Source organism: Lucilia sericata, unplaced genomic scaffold, assembly GCF_015586225.1.
Source record: "Lucilia sericata isolate MDLA Ls3-8-SP2 unplaced genomic scaffold, ASM1558622v1 Contig000274F_arrow, whole genome shotgun sequence".
Classification (NCBI taxonomy): Eukaryota; Metazoa; Arthropoda; class Insecta; order Diptera; family Calliphoridae; genus Lucilia; species Lucilia sericata.
In genome coordinates, this window is record NW_023994299.1 from 139,733 (window position 1) to 161,387 (window position 21,655).

The 21,655-nt window shown below is 29.6% G+C and overlaps 3 protein-coding genes across 3 annotated transcripts; all 3 read right to left on the bottom strand.

Annotated features, from left to right (window-relative positions):
* Nucleotides 1-575, bottom strand: LOC119603122. The gene has a single exon (XM_037955020.1). It carries the CDS (start codon nt 463-465, stop codon nt 91-93), a length of 375 nt encoding a protein of 124 aa, XP_037810948.1. The 5' UTR covers nt 466-575; the 3' UTR covers nt 1-90.
* Nucleotides 576-8,631: 8,056 nt separating this feature from the next.
* Nucleotides 8,632-9,099, bottom strand: LOC119603110 (abscisic acid and environmental stress-inducible protein-like). Its single transcript, XM_037955004.1, has one exon. It carries the CDS (start codon nt 9,097-9,099, stop codon nt 8,632-8,634), a length of 468 nt encoding a protein of 155 aa, XP_037810932.1.
* Nucleotides 9,100-17,367: 8,268 nt separating this feature from the next.
* On the bottom strand, nt 17,368-21,444 carry LOC119603117 (G2/mitotic-specific cyclin-B3). Its single transcript, XM_037955012.1, has 2 exons — nt 21,229-21,444; nt 17,368-21,163 (listed from the first exon to the last, which is right to left on the bottom strand). Exon 2 carries the CDS (start codon nt 20,917-20,919, stop codon nt 19,150-19,152), a length of 1,770 nt encoding a protein of 589 aa, XP_037810940.1. The 5' UTR covers nt 20,920-21,163; nt 21,229-21,444; the 3' UTR covers nt 17,368-19,149.
* Nucleotides 21,445-21,655: the final 211 nt, after the last annotated feature.

The following is a 21,655-nucleotide window of genomic DNA, read 5'->3' on the forward strand; positions in this document are numbered from 1 at the left end:
TTAAATTATACAATTTTTTTTTTTAATTCTAATTTACAATTATCACATAAATACACATACATATACAAATATAATAGCCGACATTCGTAATTATCCTTGAGGATAGAAAGGCTGAGCTGGATATGGTCGTCTGCCAACAAAAGCATAAGGATTTGGATTAATAACACGTGCAATATCACTATAAGTACGTCCAGTACGTTTACGACCACCACGATGACGACGAGGATAATAAGGTTTGGCACCAGAATAATAATTTCCATAAGAAGATTGGCCATAACCACCATAATAGCCGCCACCATAACCATAACCAGCTATGTGGGGAGTTCGATAGCCATAACTGGGAGCATAACTGCCGTAAATGAGTTTTTTCTTTAATCCCTTCAGCAGAGGCAAGAATACACCGGCACATAAATCACTGCACAATATGATGACACATAGTAAATAAGAAATCTTTAAAAGTAGCATGTTTCCGTTTTGATAATTCTACTTTAAATCGTTAAGTTTTGTTGTCGCTATAAAAGTTCTTGACTTAATCAAAGTCTGTTCTCAACTGGATGCTATTTTATCTGCAATAGTTGTATTTATATGTACATAATGTGAGTACAAAAAAAAATAAAATACAATTTATATAAAATGTTCTTTAAAATCAATTTGCAAATACAATTTGAAACACTTTTTGTAACGGTTTCTAAACAGATACAAACATTATTGTTGTATTTAGTATTCAATGATTCACTTTGTAATTTGCATGAGGTTTTGTTTTCATCATGATTCAATTTTTAAGTTCTTAAAATTTGCAATAATTTTGTTTTTGTTTTATTTTCTTTTATTTAATTCTCATTTTTTTATAATTTGATTATATTTTTACAGCTTTTTTCCAACTTTTTGTTTTTGTGGTTTAAAATCAGACATCCGATTTATTTGCTAACTTTAAATTCAAATCACGTCTTCGCGCAAAGACTGCGCATTTGTAAATGGTTAACTTCTTGAATACAACACGGCCATTGTCATGGCTCTTACATGAGAGAGATGATTAGTTTAATGGCTGAATGATTGTATGAATGGTGGTAAGTGGTACGTATCAATTTTTGTTATAATTTTTATTTTGAAAGAGATTTTAAACTTTAAAACCGTTAAGGCTTATTAAACAATTAAGATTTTGATAGATAAACAATGCTAAAGAAAATAGTGAAAAAAAATCGACAGCTATTTTATTTTTGGAGAGATTTATTCTCCAATGTAATTCATTATATCTCAGATTTACAGTATTACCTTACCCCCTTAAGATTTTAATTGTTTATTTTTGATTTATTAAGCACAATTTCCATACAAAATTCCTACAATAAATCATTTATGAATGAGGGGGTAAATATTTTTATTAATATATTTCGAAACAACTTTAGTGATCAGATGAATTAAAAGTCCAAGTTGAAGGAGTTGTGCCTGGATTGGTTTAAAATTTAAAATTTCGTTTTTAGTTACAACGGAATCATTATCTATAGAAAACTTATCTTTTCAAAATGATATAAAAGTGACAAATGGTTTCGAAACTTTTCCCGACCCCGATCAAAAAATGAGAAAACTAGGGAATTTCAGATAACATAGTGAATACTCATGGCGTAGAAAAATTTATAATGAAAGAGGGAGGTATATTTTCTTAGATCCACAAAAGTTCCTATTACATTCTAAGAAGATCTACTCATGTGAGGAGCTATTGATGTTCTATATTGATGCAGTTTGTTTGGTATTGAAAATCGGTTTACATTTGATTGAAACCCAAAAACTAAAGTATACCTTTCTAAAGGATTGCATTGCACTAAACTCGAATCAGAAATTCTCCAACACATAAGGTTTTCGAAAAAGTGTGACGTTGTAACTGAAAGCATCTTTGTAATGTCGTCAAAAAGACTTTAATATAAATGCTTATCCTTTTTCATAGATTTTTGCTTTTTCGATTAGGCTTTCAGATGCCATAACAGGTTTTATAAATAAAGATTTCTTCACGGTATTAAAACGTCTCAAATATGGCCGAAAACGAGGGTTTTTCAAACTTTATCACTCGATATCTCGAAAAAGTGGTGTGATTGAGAAATCTGAGGCCAGATCGGAATTAGCACAGAATTTAGAAAAATATATTTTTTTTGTGTCAAACGACTCTACTTGTCTGTTTGCGCCTAGAGAACTACCACATAACTTTGACTAACTAGAAGATTAAGATTTTGTTTAAAAATGAACTTGAAATTTATTTAGAATTATGTATTGATATATTCGCGAATGCAGAAGAACACATACCTGTTCTACTTTAGAGTTGAGACCAAAGATTTTTGTTCGGAACTGATTGTGTGGAAGCGTTATGGAGTCTACGTTCATTCTATGGAACGACTCTGAAACCAGTTTTTTATAAATGATTTTTGTTTGAATTTACCACCCACAGAATTAGATCTAAGTACCTAAGAACCTTATTTATGACAGTTTTAGAACTAGTACTTTTCTCAGCGTTTTTTGTTTGATAATAATAACCAATTTAAAGAAGAAATTATAAAGGTCTAATTACAATGCGTGCCAAGTGACCCAACTTAAAAAATGATTTTTATGATATTTGTTAGTACTATCGGTCAAGAACTGCCGGTGTTAGAGGGGGTCAAAGTTGGACATTTTGGTCATATCTCATACCTCACCTACTAGCAAAAATTGTCCATTTTTGTTTCCATTTTTTTTTTTAATTGGAAGACATCGATTTTAAAACTAGGGTCACTTTATTCGTGTAACATATTTAGAAATCGTACTTTTCCATTTCAAAATCATTTTATTTTATTCTCCAAAACAATTCCATTTAGGACTTTCTGTAACATTTTTATCGACTTTTAGTTAAAATATTTATATTTAAATATAATTGTTCCCAAAAATAAACAAAAATACATGATGTAAAGATGAGTTCTGATTAATCATTATTTATTATTTTTGAAATCAAAAATGTTGGTTTTTAAAGCAGAAAAAAAGTTTTTATTTAATTATATTTTAAGGGATAATAAAAATGATTGATAACTTATTTAAATACAAAGTTTTTTGTATCTGGTACAACACATTTTTTTATTAAAACGTGACTAATATGAATCAATGTGCAATTTACTACAAAATTTATATAATGAAATGAACACTCATAAACATACATAATTAACAAATTATTTAGGTTTTTTTCACATAATAATAATAATACAATCACTAGGAGGCACGTCAAATATTTAAAACACATATTTTTTAAAGAAACTTAAATATAATTTATTTTACATAATATACAATAATATCACATAAATTCATAGATTCAAAAAATATTTCTTAAAATTATGGTTTTCCTTGAGGATGAAAGGGTTGTCCGGGAAATGGTCTATTACGCCTGGAATATTGATGTGGATTGGCAATACGGGCAATTTGTTTATAGGTACGTCCTTTCACTTTACGATCACCACGATTGTTACGATTGCTGCTACCATAAAAACCATAACCAAAATTGGGTATTTTTAAAGCTGTGGCCAATTGGGTATCAAATCCTTTTGTAGAAATATCAAATAAACCGCTGCATATTATTAGGAAAATATATAAAAACTTTAAAAAGTTCATGTTTCTTTCTTAGTTTGTTATATTTTTTTAATATATATTTTCTTTGTATTTTGCGTGTTAAGGTTCTTTCTATGTTCAAGGTTTGCTAAAAACTTCTTAAACGCCTTTTAAAAGACTCATATTTATACAAAACTTTAAAAGTGCGAAAGAGCTTGCAAAAGGGAACAGTGAGAGAAAAGAAATAAATGAATAAAAAATAATTTTATTGCTAAAAAATATTGTCTTGAATTTAAGTTTTTGTAATGGTTTTCATTATTGTTTTTTTAGAACCTTAATTCTTTAAATTAAATGATTCATTTGTATTCTTGTATTCATTTTAACCTTTTTATACGGGAGTTCATCTAGAAATGAATTTGTTGTAGTCTTTAATGTTTTTAATCTTTAACGTGCTAACGGGCTAAATTTAAAATATTTATTAATGAAAGGAATGAATTATGTAATACAAATTTTTTCAACAACGGCCAAGATTAAGCTAGCCAAATGTCCATATTTAGAATACCTCTAGCAACTTTTGTGCTCAAATTTTAAGTTTTTGGAGAAAAAGAAGAAAAATTACCATTCTTCTTTCCCCCTCTCTTCTGTAAACTGAAAAAGCGACAAGATTTGAACCGGGACTTAGGATTTTTCATAAAATTTTGATGGATTATATCCTCTCCATAGTGAGGGAGGCAAATGTGCTCATGTTTGTAATGCTCTCTTAGCCATATAGGGCTAAGAGAGCATTATAAACAAATCTATGTTCGATACAACTTAGCAGTATTATGTTAGTTTTTAGAGACTGTAAAGGCCCAGCTATAATTTTTGGGACCTGATGTACCAGACACCCTCCTTTCAAACTCCTTTCTTATATCCCTAATCGCAACATCGATAAAGATCGACCTTTCTTCTTTTTGAAATCCCTTTTGTAGACAAATGTACGAATTTTATCACATCGAAAGTTATCGATTTTTTTCACATCATATCATTTTGAAAACTATTAAAGTTATTTCTGAAAATTCATAAAAATATATCGATATCCTTCACCTTCGTGAGAATGATATATATGTATATAACCCCCGTTAACACCAACTTCGGTTATCGTTTAACCGGTAGATATTCTGCCGGTTAAAATAATTTTTGTATGAAAACTGTCAATTTAACCTTACGATAAAATATAACCAGACATTGAGATAATGGTGGTAAGTTTGTCATTCCGTTTGTAATTTCCACAATATAATTTTCAGACACAATAAAGTATATACAATATTCTGGATATTTATAGAAAGCGGTGTCGATTAAGCCATGTCCGTCTGTGTGTATGTTGAAATAAATTTTCTGAAGACCTTAAATATCTTTAATAATTAGACATGCTTTCGAGAAGTTTCCTATTTAAAATCAACAAAATCCGTCCATAAATAACGGAGATATGAGCAAAAATTCGAGACAATTTCTAAAATTTTATCACAAAAAAAAACAGAATTTTTTGCATGCTGTGACAAAAAAACAACAACAACATTACTTATTGGAAAAAAGTACGTGTTGGTTACTTTTATTCACCCCTATTCTGCATTTCGATTACGTTTCCGCATTCAGTTACGCTACGATCGAAAAATTGTATTCCAAGAAAAAAACGGAATCGTAAGAAAAATAAGAAGCAATTCCATTTTATTTCAATGCTTTACGATTGCGTGTATTCTGCATTACGATCGTAAATACGTTTTTGTAAGTTGTCATTTCAATGACGGAGCTTCGAATCAAAATGCACAATACCAAAGTTGCCAAAATTTCGATTCGAATTGAAATGGTGATTGTTTTGCGTATTTTGCTGTTTTTATTTTGTTTCGTTCTGCGTTAGTTATCGTTATATTGTTTTGTTATTACTACAGTAATAGTAGAGTCGGGAAAAATGAAATAAATTGAAATTTTATAAAATTAAACTTTTTAAACAAACTATGCTGAAGGGTATATACGATACGGCAAACGCGAATATAGAACTCTTACTTGTTTTAGTTTTATTTTAAGTTAATTACCAATTAGAACAATTTGAGAATATATTTAAAATTTTCATCAATTTCAAAGAATTCACTTTGAAAATTGCAATTTAAATTTGAATGAAATTCAGGTTCGAATGAAATTCAATTATGAGAAAATTGTCTAAAATATACAGTCTCAATTCTTTCTTTGATGGAACTGACATTTTATCTTACTGCTAGCTTTGTTAAAAATTTTCATCAATAAATTTGAATTTCTAGCATTAAAATTAAATGTACTCATTATTTTTTAACATATTTAATTCTGTGGTGAATCGATATTTTGCGAAAAAATGGGTTAACGTTGTTTACATGTCTTAATTTTAAAATTCTTACAATTTGCATTAATTTTTTTTTCGTTTTTTTTTTTTTGTTATTATTTTATTGTAGTTTAACAGTTCTTTATTTGTATTTCGTAGTTTTATTACCTACAATTTTTTATTTACTCTGACGTTTAATGTTCGTAGCGTTTCGTTATGATTTAATTCAAATCACGCTTTAACGCCAGATTTTGTTTTTGTAAATGGACAATTTGAGTTGACTTAGACATTGTTTATAAAGCTTTAGCATGAGATGTTCGTTGGATGATTTTTTTTAAACGGATGATTTTTTATTTTCATTATTTATTTTTTTTTTAGCATTTTAACCCTTATTTTGTAATGAAAGTTTTTACTGGGATAGTACATATCTTACAAAATTTTAAAAAATATGCATTGATTTTATTTTTGTTTTTATAAAATAGGGAAAACACCTTATACACTCATTCTATATTTTACACTCTCCCAACATAAAGATTTGAAATATTTTTCTGCAAATTCATTTTGTTGTTTCGCAGGCTATTAAATCATATATCGATTTCCAAATAAATGATGAGTGTGATTAATAATGAAATTTTAATAATATATAAATGAGATTATAAATGTGTCATACAAAGTTTCGGTATGTTTTGCGGTTTAAGAATAAACGCATATGAAAGGTTATCAGTTCATTTTTTGTTGTTGATCTGTAGTATATAAATAAATACCTGAAATATGTACAATTGAATAAATATAAACAAATTTCCAATTATTGATACTTCAGTTGTTTTTTAAAACTCCAACACATCAAACGTAATAATTCGATAATGGATTTACAGAATGTTTTCCTTAGTGTCGGCATTATGCTTTTAGCACTAACGCTTTGTAACGGTAACACTTTAAAACCATTGGATAAAGCTCCAATAATTGGTGTTCGTTTACCGGTAGCGGTACCTGTCTATGTCGGCCAACAACCTGTCAGTACCGGATCAGCTGTATATCCTCATTACTACTATTATCCACAATCACAATATCCCAATACAGGAGTTGTATATCAGCCTTCGCTAACGGGTGTACACTATCCCTATTATGGTTGGTCAAATACACCAACCTATAATCCTACCATTCCGACAGCACCCACCGATACAACTGGCGGAGGTGCAGTTGATTCACATGATCCGAAAAAAGATGTGGAATATATTTATTAAAAAAATTAATTAAAATGTTGTGATAATCTTAATTAAAAATAAAATGCTTAGTTTTCTTACATTAAAAAATCTGTAGAGTTCTTGGAATCTCTTGTCCATATGTGTGTTTTAAAAATAAATGCATTTAACTCTAAAAATATATTTATTAAGATAAATTATATAAAATAGTGTACCTGTATTTGTATTTAAATAAAAGCTTTTTAGAATAATTATCAAAAAACAGCTGTGTTCCAAGCTAAATATAACTTTTCTTATATTTATTTAATTTGATATGTGTAATAATATTATTTGGGTCTTAATCTTTTAAATATAGTATGAGTTAAAAAGCCCAAATCGGAAGGTCTGGCTAGGTCAAATAATTTGCCGATATCAACCATTTTCAATAGGCTTCGTCCTTGGAAAAACATTTATTGTTCAAAATCCATCAAAATATCTTAAAAAATTGAAATTCTGCCAGCTGGACGAACATGTACCGATTGCTATACTTTAAGGTGGGTGCGTCACAAACATCAGCACAAACGCATAACTTCAATTTGCCATCGAAAAAAAATTTTAATGAAAAAATTAAAGTCTGCCGTCGATTTAAAAAAAACGATCAATATAGAAAACAAGGAAAATCTGTTATCATTTCGATAACTCTTTTTTTTATACCCTACACAACTATAGTGGGGGGGGATATTATACGTTTGTGCCGATGTTTGTAACACACAAAAATATTGGACCTACAGCCACCTTAAAGTATGCCGATCGACTCAGAATCGCTTTCTGCGTCGATTAAGACTTGTCCCTCCATCCATCCGTCCGGCTGGCTGTCAATGTAAACTTTGTGCGCAAGGTACAGGCCGCAATTTTCAATATATTTTGTTAAAATTTGGACCTAGCGTGTTTTTCGGCACAGGGACGAAGCCTATTGAAAATTGTAGGCCCCATAAAACCGAAGCTCCCGATTTGGGATTTGTATGCCATAACTATGTCAAATATATCTCTCTAAACATCGGCATAAGCACTGAGTTTTATATGACAGTGCAGATTTTTGTTATGATCAGCCGATATTTGACCCAAGCCCCCCTTTAAAAATGTCTTAAACGTCCAAAATTGACTTATAACCATTAGTATCGCAATAAAATTCAACGTAAATAACTTTTATATAAAAATATATCCCTCCTCCTCTAAATTTTATGAGGATCGGACCATGCTTGACCCCAACTCCCATATAAAGCCTCTTTTAAAGAATTGGTTTTTCATCAATAACACTTAAATACATCGGAATTAGGATAAAATTCAACATTAAAGGTTCTTCATGCAAAATAAATAATTTTTAAAATATACTCATGGTGTAGGCTACCATATGGTCGGCCATGCCCGACTATAGTTTCCTAGTTGTTTATAGGAGTTTTTCGAAAAAAAATTTCAACCATAAATAAAAATAACTCGAATTAATTAACGTTTTTTAATTACACTAAAAATACTTGCAATTTATTTACTACATTAAAATACATTCTAATAACCACGATTTTTGTAACCATACTGTGGAGGAGGATTCGTATAACCATTATTATAATTATAACCATTTGGGTGATTCCCGGCATATGGAGGTCCTTTGTAATAACCCTGATTATCATATACTGCACTAGGTCCATAATTTCCGGATGCATTAGGTGGATAATAGCCTACTTGATGATTATTCGGGTAGTAACCATTTGGTGAATTATGTTGATAGCCACCAGCTACCCCTTGATGAAGAGGTCTTTGATTGTAACCATAACCAGCCTGATTGTAGGCTGGACGATTGTAAGCGTTTTGGTTGTATGCCCCATTATATCCATATTGTGGTGGCCTATGATTTGCTGGTTGATTTGGATCATGTACCAAATCGTGTATAATATCCGCTATAACATCAAATGTTGGCTTAGCTTTTGCCGCCACACTCAATAATCCAATAATTAGAGCAATAGTTATTATTTTCATGATGTCTGATATTTAAATTGTTATTCACTATTGATTTATTTTGAAAAGTTTAGAACAAGACTAAAGCTTCAGATTATTTCGAACAAGTTTTTATAGTATATTAAATATAACCTTGAAATTTGATAAGATTTGTTATTGGGGTTTTTTTTATAAATTTCCCAAGATTAATCAGACAATATATATAAACCGTGGTATAAGAGGATAAGAATGTTCTTACAAATCTGAGCTAAATAAGATTAATTATTGTATTTAAAAAAAATATGGATCTATCACTGCAAAAGTAGTTTTGAACATCGCGTTTGAAGCACATAATAATGTTAAAAAATTAATATTTGAAATTTTTCGATTGAAATTTTTTTTTTTTTTAATTAGAAATTTTTTATATAGAAATTAAATAGAGAATTGGCCAAAAAGGTTGTGCTGGATATGGTCCATAACAATGAAAACATGAAAATTTTTGTAAATAAATAGAGTATTCAACCGTTTTGACTAAATCTTTAGTAATGGGTGTTGCGTTTCACGTAAGAAGTCACTTTTATTGCCAAAAATTATAAATATTTATTATTACAATAATGTTAAAAAAAGCCCACCCCACTTATCTTAAATAATTTTTTACCGTAATATGTTGTTATTATAAGAATTGATAGAAATTAAAATTACGAAATTGAAACCATTGTGATTGTTATTCTTCATTTAGTACTTTTTCTAGCATTCACACCACAGTGCAAAATATTTTCACTTTCATTTTTATTGATTATGTGTTCAGGAAGTTCATATAGTATGTATATAATCGAAATATATGTTCAATGTCAAAATATTGTTTATAACAATCTAGGGCATATGCAAATAATTAAAAATTAAGGCTACAATCTCACGCGTAAATTATAAAAATTTAAAAACACAATATGATGAACAATCATTCGTTCTAAGCTCTTATTATATAGATGACGTACTACTACGTCATATCAAACAGACGCTGTATTTTTATATAAAAATACTAAAATCAGCTGTATATCCTTAAATAATGTTGTAAATGTGAATCTCGCTAAAATCTGTGATAATTTTAATTTTCCAAGAAAAATGCCATTTTATATCGAGACAATTTATTCAAAGAGTTTTATTTTAACTCACTAAATATTATATAGAGAAATTTCGTGTAAGTGGCCCAACTTTTAAAATCGATGTCTTCCGATTTGGATGAAATTTGCACCAAGGTACTATGGGATAGTAGGCCAGATATAAATTTTCAGCTTTATCGCTTAAGAACTGCTGGATTCAGAGGTCAAAGTTGGACCAAGGTTAGTACTATGGAATAGTAGGCCAGATATAAATTTTCAGCTCTATCGCTTAAGAACTGCCGGATTCAGAGGTCAAAGTTGGACATTTTGGTCATACAGGGTTTTATTCAAATCAGTGTAACTTTTCACCAATTGATCCTAACAAAAATTGTCCAAAGGAGTTCGGATAGCTTTTTCTTCATTGTTTCCAAAAAAAAGTTTTTTTTATTTTTTTTTAATAATTTTGTTTTTTATTTAGCACTTAATTTTCTCTTTTTTCACAATGGTCGTTTTTTTTTTTTTTTTTTTTTTTTTACTTAAAAGAAAGCTTACACAATTTCCTTTAACCGTCTTGTCTATACCCGAGCAAAATTACGTACATCAATACCCAACATACCCGGGTATGTCATACAATTTATATGGCTATATCATCTTTTTATACATTTCTAGTGTATAATTCAGATAATTATAAAAACTAATTTAATAAAACGTCTGTATATATAAATTAAACAGTTTTTGATCACAAACCATTAAATTTTAACAATTTTTCTTTAAAGTTTTCTTAGAGCGGGGTTTTGAGCTGGCAATCAAATGCCAATTAATAATCTGATTAGTTAATCTAATCATAAATTTAATCTGATGTTAATCCTCTTTGATGTTTTTGAGTACAAGATTAAACTTCGAAGTGTTGCCATACAAAACAACAGAAAATGTCACTGTTTGTTATCAAAACAATGCATGTTTTATAAAAAAGAAGAAGACAATTGTAAATTTAATAGGAAAATTAATGAAAACTTAAATTTAAAACCAAAAAAATGTGTGGGTGTGCATAATTTATACTAATCAATAAATAGAACATTTTAATATTTATATTTATAAAAATTGTATTAATTTTTTTGCATCAGCTGTTTACACTTTTGCATTTCATGCTTAAGTTTAAACCACCTCCATTGGGCGCTTTTTTACAAAAAAAAATTGCTAAATCATGGTCAAAAATTAAAATTTGAAAATTTAAACTTAAATATTTTTGTTTTTATGAAAATAAAATTATTATAATCAGCATAATTTTACTTTACTAAGTCATATACATTAAAAAAAAATTATTATTTCATCAAAATCGGACCATATTTGTTAATGTTACAGGGTCCACAAATATATCACATTCAAATTTATGAATATAGACACATGACTCTGTATTTGAAACTAAATTTGTTGTTTAGTTAAATTTTTTTCATATATATAATTCTAATAATAAAAAAAAATTTATAATGAAACTTAATTTTTGTCCGATAACTGACATATAATTTATATACATACCGGGGTATGTTGGGTATTGATACACGAGGTAAAAATAGAAAATCGGTCATAAATCGGTTTAATATATATATGTCTAACTAATTTTTGGAAAATATATAGAAAACATTACTCTGAAAGCATAGTCCAAATTTCCGATACGATATATAGATCTCGAGATATATCACTTCAAAAATGAAAAACATACCCGGGTATGTGGGTATTGACATAACGGTTAAGAGCTTTTTGACATTAAATTGCCAATATTTTTAAAATCGATGTTAGCACTTTTTTTTTTTAAATATTATATATGTATATGGGGAATTTCGTGCAAGTGGCCCAACTTTTAAAATCGATGTCTTCCGATTTGGATGAAATTTCCACCAAGATTAGTACTATGGGATAGTAGGCCAGTCACAAATTTTCAACTCTATCGGTCAAGATCTGCCGGACTTAGAGGGGGTCAAAGTTGGACATTTTGATCGTACACGGTTTTATTCAAATGAGTGTAACTTTTCACCTATTGGTCAAAAATTGTCCAAAGGAGTTCAGAAAGCAATTTCTTCATTGTTTCAAAAAAAAATTTTTTAATTATCCCCTATTTTTCCGAAATTAACGTTTTTCTTGCCTTTTTTGCTCAAAAGAAAGCTTAGACCATTTCCTTTAAGAGCTTTGTGATCACTTAGTCCGGCAGTTCTTAACCGATAGAGCCGGGTATTATACGTTTGTGCCCTACACACACCTTAAAGTATAACGATTGACTCCGAATCACTTTCTGAGTCGATTCAGACATGTTCGTCCGTCTGTCCGGCTGGCTGTCCATGTAAATCTTGTGCGCAAGCAAGGATGCCTATTGAAAATGGTTGAAATCGGTCCATTATTTCACCTAGCCCCCATAAAATTTGACCTTTGATTAGGGGTTTTTAACCCATAACTACGTCAAATATTCTACTATCTATGGCACAACTAATTTTTATATAGGCATAAATGACCATGCCGATTATTATAATTATCGGCCGTCGTTTAACCCTAGCCCCCATACAAACCCCCCTCTAAAAAATAGCTTAACCATCCAAAAATTGACTTATAACCATTAGTATAGCGATGAAATTCAACAAAACTAACCTTTATATAAAAATACATCCCTCTTACCGATTTGATAAGGATCGGCCCATATTTGACCATAACTCCCTCCCATATAAAACCTCTTTTAGAAATTTAGTTGATTTTGTCATTCCGTTGTAACACATCGAAATATTAGTTATACTATAGACCCACAAAAGTATCTCTCTACCAAATTTTATGAGGATCGGTCCATAATTGACCCTACCCGCCATATAAGGTCCCCTTCAGAAAATTACTTTAACGCTCATTACGGGATTAAAAATACGAGTATACCGTTTAAACTCGACGCAAATAAGTTCCTTATGAGCCAAAGCTTTTCTACTAAATATAGTGAGGATCGGCCCAAAATTGCCCCTTCCCCCCATATAAGGTCATCTCTACTTAAACGCTCAGTACTGGCCTAAAAATACGTGTACAACGATGAATTTCGACATAAGCAAGATGTATATAAACCAGAATCGGTCTATCAACTTTTATGAGGATCAGTTCATAAAATTTTAAGGATTATACATATAAATATAAATTTTTGATGAATAACATGAGTGATCACAGATTTTATATTTTTTTCAATTGGAGCGTTATTTAAGGATCTACGGCCGATTTTGGATTTTTCATATAAAAATAAATTTGTAATGGAAAATACTATGAGTGTCAAAGATTTCCTTACTTTATTATTAAATGATCTACAGCAGATTTTATATTTTTTCATATGAAATTAATTTTTTTGGTGGAAAATGTGAGTGATTGATCTAAATTTTAGATTATTTTTATAAAGTCATGATCCGAATTACTGCATTCATGATGAGTTTTCTAGTTTGAAATCAAATGCCATAATTTAACAAAGAAAAATCACGAATAGTTTATCCCATCACGAATGCTTATAATAGAAAGTTTCCTAAAATATCTATTAAGGAATATTTTTAAATCGATTTCTAATTTTTAAGATTTTTCAGAGACTTACTTTATATAAAAATATGTATATTTAAAATATCTCACCGAATTATGTTAAGAGTTAATTATTAATTAATCCATATAAAAAGCATACAAATTAAAAGGCAGCTGAAAATTTGATTAAATCTCTGTTTAAATGAACTAATTCAACTGCTGTAAAACGAATTTTTAAAACAATAAATGGTAGTAATTGAAACAAAGGTGATGTTACGCATTTCATTATTAATAAATTTGTGCCAAAAACAAAATCTATTTATGCATTATCAACAAAGTACGAAAAAAAGATGCAAAGAAATCCTGGCTGAACGCTGAACAAATATGATTTTTTTGTATACCATAAACTGCTTGCACCACATACTGAGTAAAGGTCATTGAGTTCATTGTTTTTTTCTTTTTTCATTTACTGTTGTTGCTACAAACAGACTTTAAGGATACAAATAAAATGTTTGAAATCCTTAAAAAAACCTGAGTAAAAGATTATTGCATGTTAAAGAAAATATGACATTTTTTGAAGGGAAGGTATACCTTTAAAATGGTTATTGCAAAACTAAATAGTGTAATAATAATTTATGTTTTCCTGTGGCAGGTTTCATTCCCCTAAACTGTTTCTTTAAGAGATCCTAAGGCAAATAAACACAAATTTAAGAGGAAAAGCAATGTAGAAAAAAAACTTGTATGAAAACAATGCCAGGTAGAATATAACTCGTACCAAATTGCATATGTCGTTTTAAAAAAGGACAATGATTGGTTTATTTCTCTACAAATTGTTAATGCTTGGTAGGATATATAGAGAACAAGGATGTATGTATACTACAACAAATATAAATGAAGATAAAGAGGAAATTGGCGCAATTTTTATAAGGATAAACAAATGTACAAAAATGACTGACAATAAACAGTGATTATTTTGTTGTTAGTATTCTACAGGATTTTTAAGGATACATTGGGATTAATAGCACTCTGTTGATATACTATATATTACAGGACCCAGAGGAGTAAAGTTATCTGAAATATGTTAAAGGGGAGTTTAAAATCGAATTCTCAGTTTTATGGAAAGAAGTTATTTTCTATGTTATTGCTGTCAAAGAGAAAGAGATTGATAAAACTTCGGTCTTCTTTAGAATGTGGCATTCGCATTGGACTTTATTAACATGCTCTGAAGCCACTTGATCTGAGGATTTTAAGATTTAGAAAGTTTGAAGAAATATAAAGTTATAATCGGTTTTATGACAAAGCAGAGTTTATTATCTTGACAAAAAAAATTATAACGCGTGTAAGCATATCAGCACAAAATTAAACAATTTTCTTAAAAAACATATTTGGCTTTGTAATTTCATTATCAGCATTTTTGATTCTAAGACAGGGTCCGAACTGTTTCTTTTTTTTTTTAATTTTAAAACCGGTTCACTCTTTGATAACTACAAGACCTAAAAATAAATCTTGTAATTCTTATATAAGTAGAGTTTATATTTTCTTACTAAGAAAATCCAAGCAAAAAATGTTAGAACTTCTTTATTACAAATTGTTGGTTCAGGATTCATAAGACATTTTAAGCTTTTAGGAACCTCTCTATAAAACTTCTAAAGTAAAAATCACGATACTTTTTGTGTCAATAGTTTATTTTTAGACATAATCATCTTTTAGTTTAAAATTTTTCACGAAAAAAATATCTTTAATCACAAGCAATAACAGCCTAAGTCGAAAATCACAATTTCAAGAAAAATTACTTTTAACAACACATAAGATTTACCCCCATTTTCTCAATAACATTTTAATTTTTTTCATATTGATATATCGACTTACAATTTTCATACAAAAATAGACGATAACATACATATCTACTGGTTAAACAATAACCGGAGATTTGAGATTATGGACCTAAGTATATACCTAAGTATTTCTCGATATCTAGAAAACGTTGTTAGAAAAATCGGTATTTAAAGTAATAAAGAGTTCTGTTAGTAAAATATAGTAACATTTCAATTCAGGCTTAAGCCGACTTAGTCGTTTTTGTATTAGTACTAAAAATATTATCAAAATTTGAAATATGTACATAAAAGTAATGATTAAAATAATACCTCACTTAGTGTTTGTCTAAACGTAAAAGAAATCGCACAAATATTTTAAAAACGTGTGACAATGAAAGTGTTTAATTTAATATTTTTTGCCCTTTTGGTCGTAAAAGTTTCGGGAAAACCCACATTAGGAATATTTTCACGCGTACATGATTTCGTACATAATATAGTGCATGATGAAAAGGAAAAACCGGAGAAGAAAGTAGAAATACATTATGTCCACCCGGTACTTAGCCCAATGGGACATGTTAATGGTATTCCCTACCAATCGCTTGGACCTTATCCAGCTGTAAATCCCTACTATCCATATAATGTGCAATCTAACGGATACATTCATGGAAATGTCAATAACCCCTACCATCAACAAGAAAAAATGTATTTGCCATCTGGACCAGCCGGCATTTACGATAATAGTTTACATACACTACAAGATCCTCATCAAACAGGCACCAAATCATCATACTATTAATAATTTATAACTGTTTTATAATTGTGTATTTTATATTTAATAAAATAAACAACAAAAAAAATACCCTGTGCGTCTTAATCAAAAGTGTTTATCAAAAGTTTATACCTAGAACAAATTTTGTGATTTGTTATAAGGCCCACATATTTTAGATTGTAATATATGAAACCATCAACAAAAAGTAACTTGTAACGGTGACCGATCATCATAACATTAAGTACTATAAAACATAGGTTAGGTTGATAAGAGGTTGTATCTACATCAAATCCGAAGAAATGCACCTAGGCCACTGTCGGGTCTACTGCCGATGTTCAGAAACTCAGCTTCCTGGACGTTATTCCTAAGATTTTTCCAATGAGTGTTCGTTAGGAATAATATCACTTGCAAGAAAGCTCGGCAATGTCAAAGAAATTAATCCAAAGTTTCATTGTCCTCTCCTCTATAAAACTTTATTATTTCGATTTTTATCACTACAGGCATTTGAAAGCCTATAGTGATCGTTAAAGTAAATTTTTCATCGCTATACTAGTATTTCTAAGCCAGGTTTGGTGAAATCGTACAATTCTGCCCATTTTCAATACCAAGCAACTTGCATCAATAAATAATATTTGTGGAAAATTTCAGCCCTCTTTCGGTTTTTGTTCGGATATTTTTGAAGGTTGATATAAACCCTAAAATATGAAAACGAACATAAAAACTTCAAACATTAAAATCTTCATAACTTTTGTTTAATTTTAAATAACTGTGTATAAATCTAGAATTTTATTCAAAATATATGTCGAAATCAAGTGTGAAATTTTGAAAAAAAAAAAAAAAAACTTTAGGTAAACCTTCTTAATCCAATAATATGCTGACGATCATTTTCAAATATTTATTCTAACACGTTTGTATGGTGCAATTATTAACGTATATTCATTCTTTTTGGTTAATAAATACTTTTGTTTAATAAATAAATATTCATTAAATTCTTCCTTAATTTTAAAGTAAATTTTAAGAATTTAAAAAATAAATAATGCATATTTAAAGAAACAAAAAATACGTTTTTTTTAATTATAAACAAAAAAATAAAAAATCATAAACATTGTTTGAAAAAATAAAAAAATTGTATTTATTAACCAAAAAAGAATAACTTAAGTTGATAATAAAAAAACATTAAAAATAATATTTTTTAACGATAATAGTGCATAACAAAAACTTGCAAAGAACAAAACAAATAAATCTTTAAACAAAATTTTGTAAATTGCTAGTTACGTGTAGACAAAAAAAGTTAAAAACTTAAAAATATGTATATTGTATTAGATGAAAAAAATAATATTTAATAAAATTACTAAAAAGGAAAAATAAAAAAACAAAATTAATATAAAAAGGTGGATTAGTAAATGATAAATAAGGATCAAACGAACCAGGTCAACAGCAAACAAAAATAGATAAATTTCTTTAAAAGAAATGTTGGCTAAATTAACTGATGATAATAAAGTATCCTGTAGACCTAAACTTGATATCTTTTCTGGGTAAAATTAGATTTGTATTATTGTTTTAGGTAATATATATGGTTATTTAAATTTATTTAAGTGTAATTGTTGTTTTAGTTGTTTTTTGTTTGTATTAATTATATAGAAATTTATAAAATAATAAATGCAACTTAATATTACTAAAAAAATAAAGTTACAAAATAATCAGTTATGAAGGTGTTGTAAGGGATGAGAGGAAAAAAATATATAATTGTAATATTAATAACTTAAGTTTTAAATTATATATGTACTTCCTTATGAAACTTAATAGTGTTTTAGTTTTGTTTGTATTTTTTGTTTCATCTAACGAAGCGTATATTAATGTTTTTTTTTTTAATTTTTTCATTTAGTTTTGGTAGTTTTTGCTTTAATTTGTCTATATGAAGTGGTAATTTTTGTTTAGTTTATGTCAATTTTGGTATTTGATGTTGGTTTAGGAGAGTATTTTTAAGGAAACAAAGGTTTATAAAATATAAATAAATTGCTTAAAAAATAAACAATAATTCGGAAATAGAAAAGAAGTTAGAAAGAAATGAAAACATTTAGCTAAGTAGTGGCTGGCGGCTACAATTTTAAAAGGGGATTAATAGTTAAATTATTAGATGTTCTAGAAAAAAAGGAGAGAAATACTCACGGGGAAATAAATTAATTTAAAACAAATGTAACAAGTATCTGAATAAACCGGATGTAGGACAATCATAACGATCACACAAAAATTGTACATATCAAGATTTCTTTGCAATAAGTTTAAACAATTTGAAAATATTAAAAACCAAACAAGGCTCAAAAAAAGAAATTTACAAAAGAGACTGTTTAGCTAATTAAACAGAAAAAATAATTATGAAAGTTTTTTCTATTTTTTTCTAAAAATAACAAATTTGATTAGATTCAAAACTTATAAAACTTAACAATTGTTTAAGGCCTGACAATAAACGAATTTATGTGATTACATTGTGTTTTAAAGAAAATGTTTCAAAAAAGCTTATAATTTGTTAAAGAAAAAACAAATTAAAACAATTTCGCCCAATTTTAACACATTTTTGTATAACAAATAACTAAACAATTGGTTTATTCTTTAACTTGAAAATTAAATAAGATTTATACTTCCTTTTATATTTTCAATGAATTAACATTGACAAAATTTGTTTAAGAAATGCAAATACTTTACACAATTGCATATTTGAAACTTGTTTTTGGAGTTTTCTCTAATCAAAATATTAAAATTTGGAAACTATTAAACATTTTTTAAGAAAGTTTTTAGTTTATCTCCCCTCACACACTGTATGTATTCCCTCCATTTTTTAACTCTCCTTTCCTTTTTTAATTTTATCAATTATTTTTGTATCTTGTTCTTATGTTTTCTTATCCCCACTACAACTACTACCACTTTTTTGTTGTTGCTTTTGCAACTTTTGTTGTTCAGGAGTTGTTAAACTTAAATCGAAATCTAAATTATTTGCAAATAATTGCTCTGTAGTCATTAGGGGAACCTTAGCTACTTCATGGAATATTTTATGGGAATATTTACTTCTTATGGTTTTAATGGTACCCTTGGGCTTACGGTGTAATCCAGCATTAAGTATTGGCACTATCTCGGCGAAATCTTGCAGTTGATAGCCTGTATAGTGAATGAGTGTGGGTGACCAGGGTTTCGCCTCGCCATGTAAACGTAAAGCCATAAAGAGAGCAGCACAAGCCATCTTCGAATCACTCAACGTAATGCAGTCATAATCCATCAGGGATAATTCTAAAATGTAACGGGCTAAAGTTAAGGTGGGCATTTGAGTTTTGGCACAGCGGGCATAACGTCTGAGGAAACGGTACGACAGCGGTATACCCAAATCGTATTGTATGGTTTTGAGTGTTATGATCTCCATTTCTATGAGTTCATCGTGTTTGTAGGCCCCATCGCAGATGTATAGGAAGTCCTCTACCAAGGGTGGGGTCCGTTCGTCGAATTTACATGCTATAAAGAGAGCGGCAGCGCCTAAAAGTTGTAATTTATCTTTGCTAATTTGTTCTTTACATAGAAATAGATCTACTATCTTGACGGCTAAATACAACGTTTCGTGATTGAGTTCGAAAGTTTCTTGAACTTCAACCATCCAGTCGACCAGCAGAGAACGCATCCACGTCGAAATGTGAACCTGACGTTCCATATAGTCGTCTATGGGAAATTCCGATTCACGTTGTTTCAGGTAATTAAAAATGTCACGAGCATAGTGAGACACTAAGAACAAGTCATTCCAGTTGGCTTTGTCTATGTCTTCTACACCTTCTGGCAGCTGCTCGGCTTCGTCTAAAGCTTTCTCGTCTTCGAGTTTTGAATCATCGGTTTTATTTTGTTGCAGTACAACTGATCTCCGCTTGGCAGCCTCGAAATTCGCCGACAAGCGCATGGAGTCGCAGCCGGAAATGTCTTCCAAAGCCGACATATACAGGGATTCTTCAGTCTTATTAAATTCATTAGAAATACGGCGTACAGGTTTGTTAGCCACTTTCTGTACCTGATGATGTTGCAATGGTGGCAACGGAGCTGCTGGTGGTTCATCTGTTTTAACTTTTGTTTTTGCCGCCTGGCAGTTGGTCAAAAGTTTGTTTGTCTGTTCCTCCAAGGGTGCTTTTGAGGTTATGTTGTTAGCATCTTTGTGGTTGCGCGTGGATGCTCTTGTTGCTATTTTAGTGGCCTGGGGAGCGGCCGGCTTCTGTTGTGTTCCCTGTGTTGTTGACGCCTGTTGAAGTATGAGATTTTGGGTTTCTTTCAATAATTGTACTGCTGCAGCATTTTGTTGTCCAAATAGATTTTGTACCAAATCTTTCTTTTTCATCATTTGTTGCTGTTGCTGTTTGGCATCTTCTTCGGTATGCAAAAGCGTCAATTTGTTATTGTTAACATTATTCGTGAGATTTCCCAAAGCAGAACGCTTAATTTTGTCATTTTTCTGTGGACTATGTTCAGCTTTGCGTTTTGCCCGTGTTTGCATTACATCGATATTTTGATCCTGTACATTGCTGGCCGTACGCCTAGTCAGGCCTTTGCGTGCCAGGGGCATCAGTGTGGTCAAGGTGGAGGTGGCCACTGATTGTTTGGAAACTGCACGGGTACTCTTTGTGGGCGCCATTTTAAAAATTTATTTTCTTTTAGTTTGTGTTGTACGCAATTAACTCTTCTTCACAAACAGCAAAAAGAGGATTGTTTTCTTGATATTTATACTTTTCTGTAATAAAATCCTACTTTTTTCTTTTTATTTTATCTCTTGAAGGCGGCTTTATGTATTTTCTAAGGAAATTAATTTAATTTGTCCAATTTTTTAGTTTTCTTTTTTGGTTGATTCTTTTAGCTAATTTTATGTCAAACTCATTTTTCTGCAATATTTAAGATTTTTTTTCAACTTAATTTTGTTTGCAATTGAATTTTCAGTAAAATTTACCTTAGTTTTTTGTGATTTCTGTGTAAATTCCTCAGTATTTATCTTTAAACACCAGGTGTCTTTTTTCTTCCTTAAATGTGAATTTTCTTTATTTTTATTCTATAATTTTCAATTCAATTCTGCCGCTTTGCTGAAGTAACGGCGCTTGCAACTTCTCAAAGAATACGAGCGCATAATTTCAATTTTTTATAAATAGCTTCAAACTTTTTTTAATTAGACGCCAACAGAGACCTGCGCCAACAAATATTAACGGCGACGACTGCTGACACTAAAAATATCGGCGGCGGCTTAAAATCGACTGTAAGCCGGCGAAGTTTAAATTTTCAACGATTTTCAATAAAAACGGAATAGGAGAAAAAAAAAAGAGGGATTTTGGAAGCAAATATATTAGGTCCGTTCGCGTACTTTGCAGTAAAAAATATCCAGT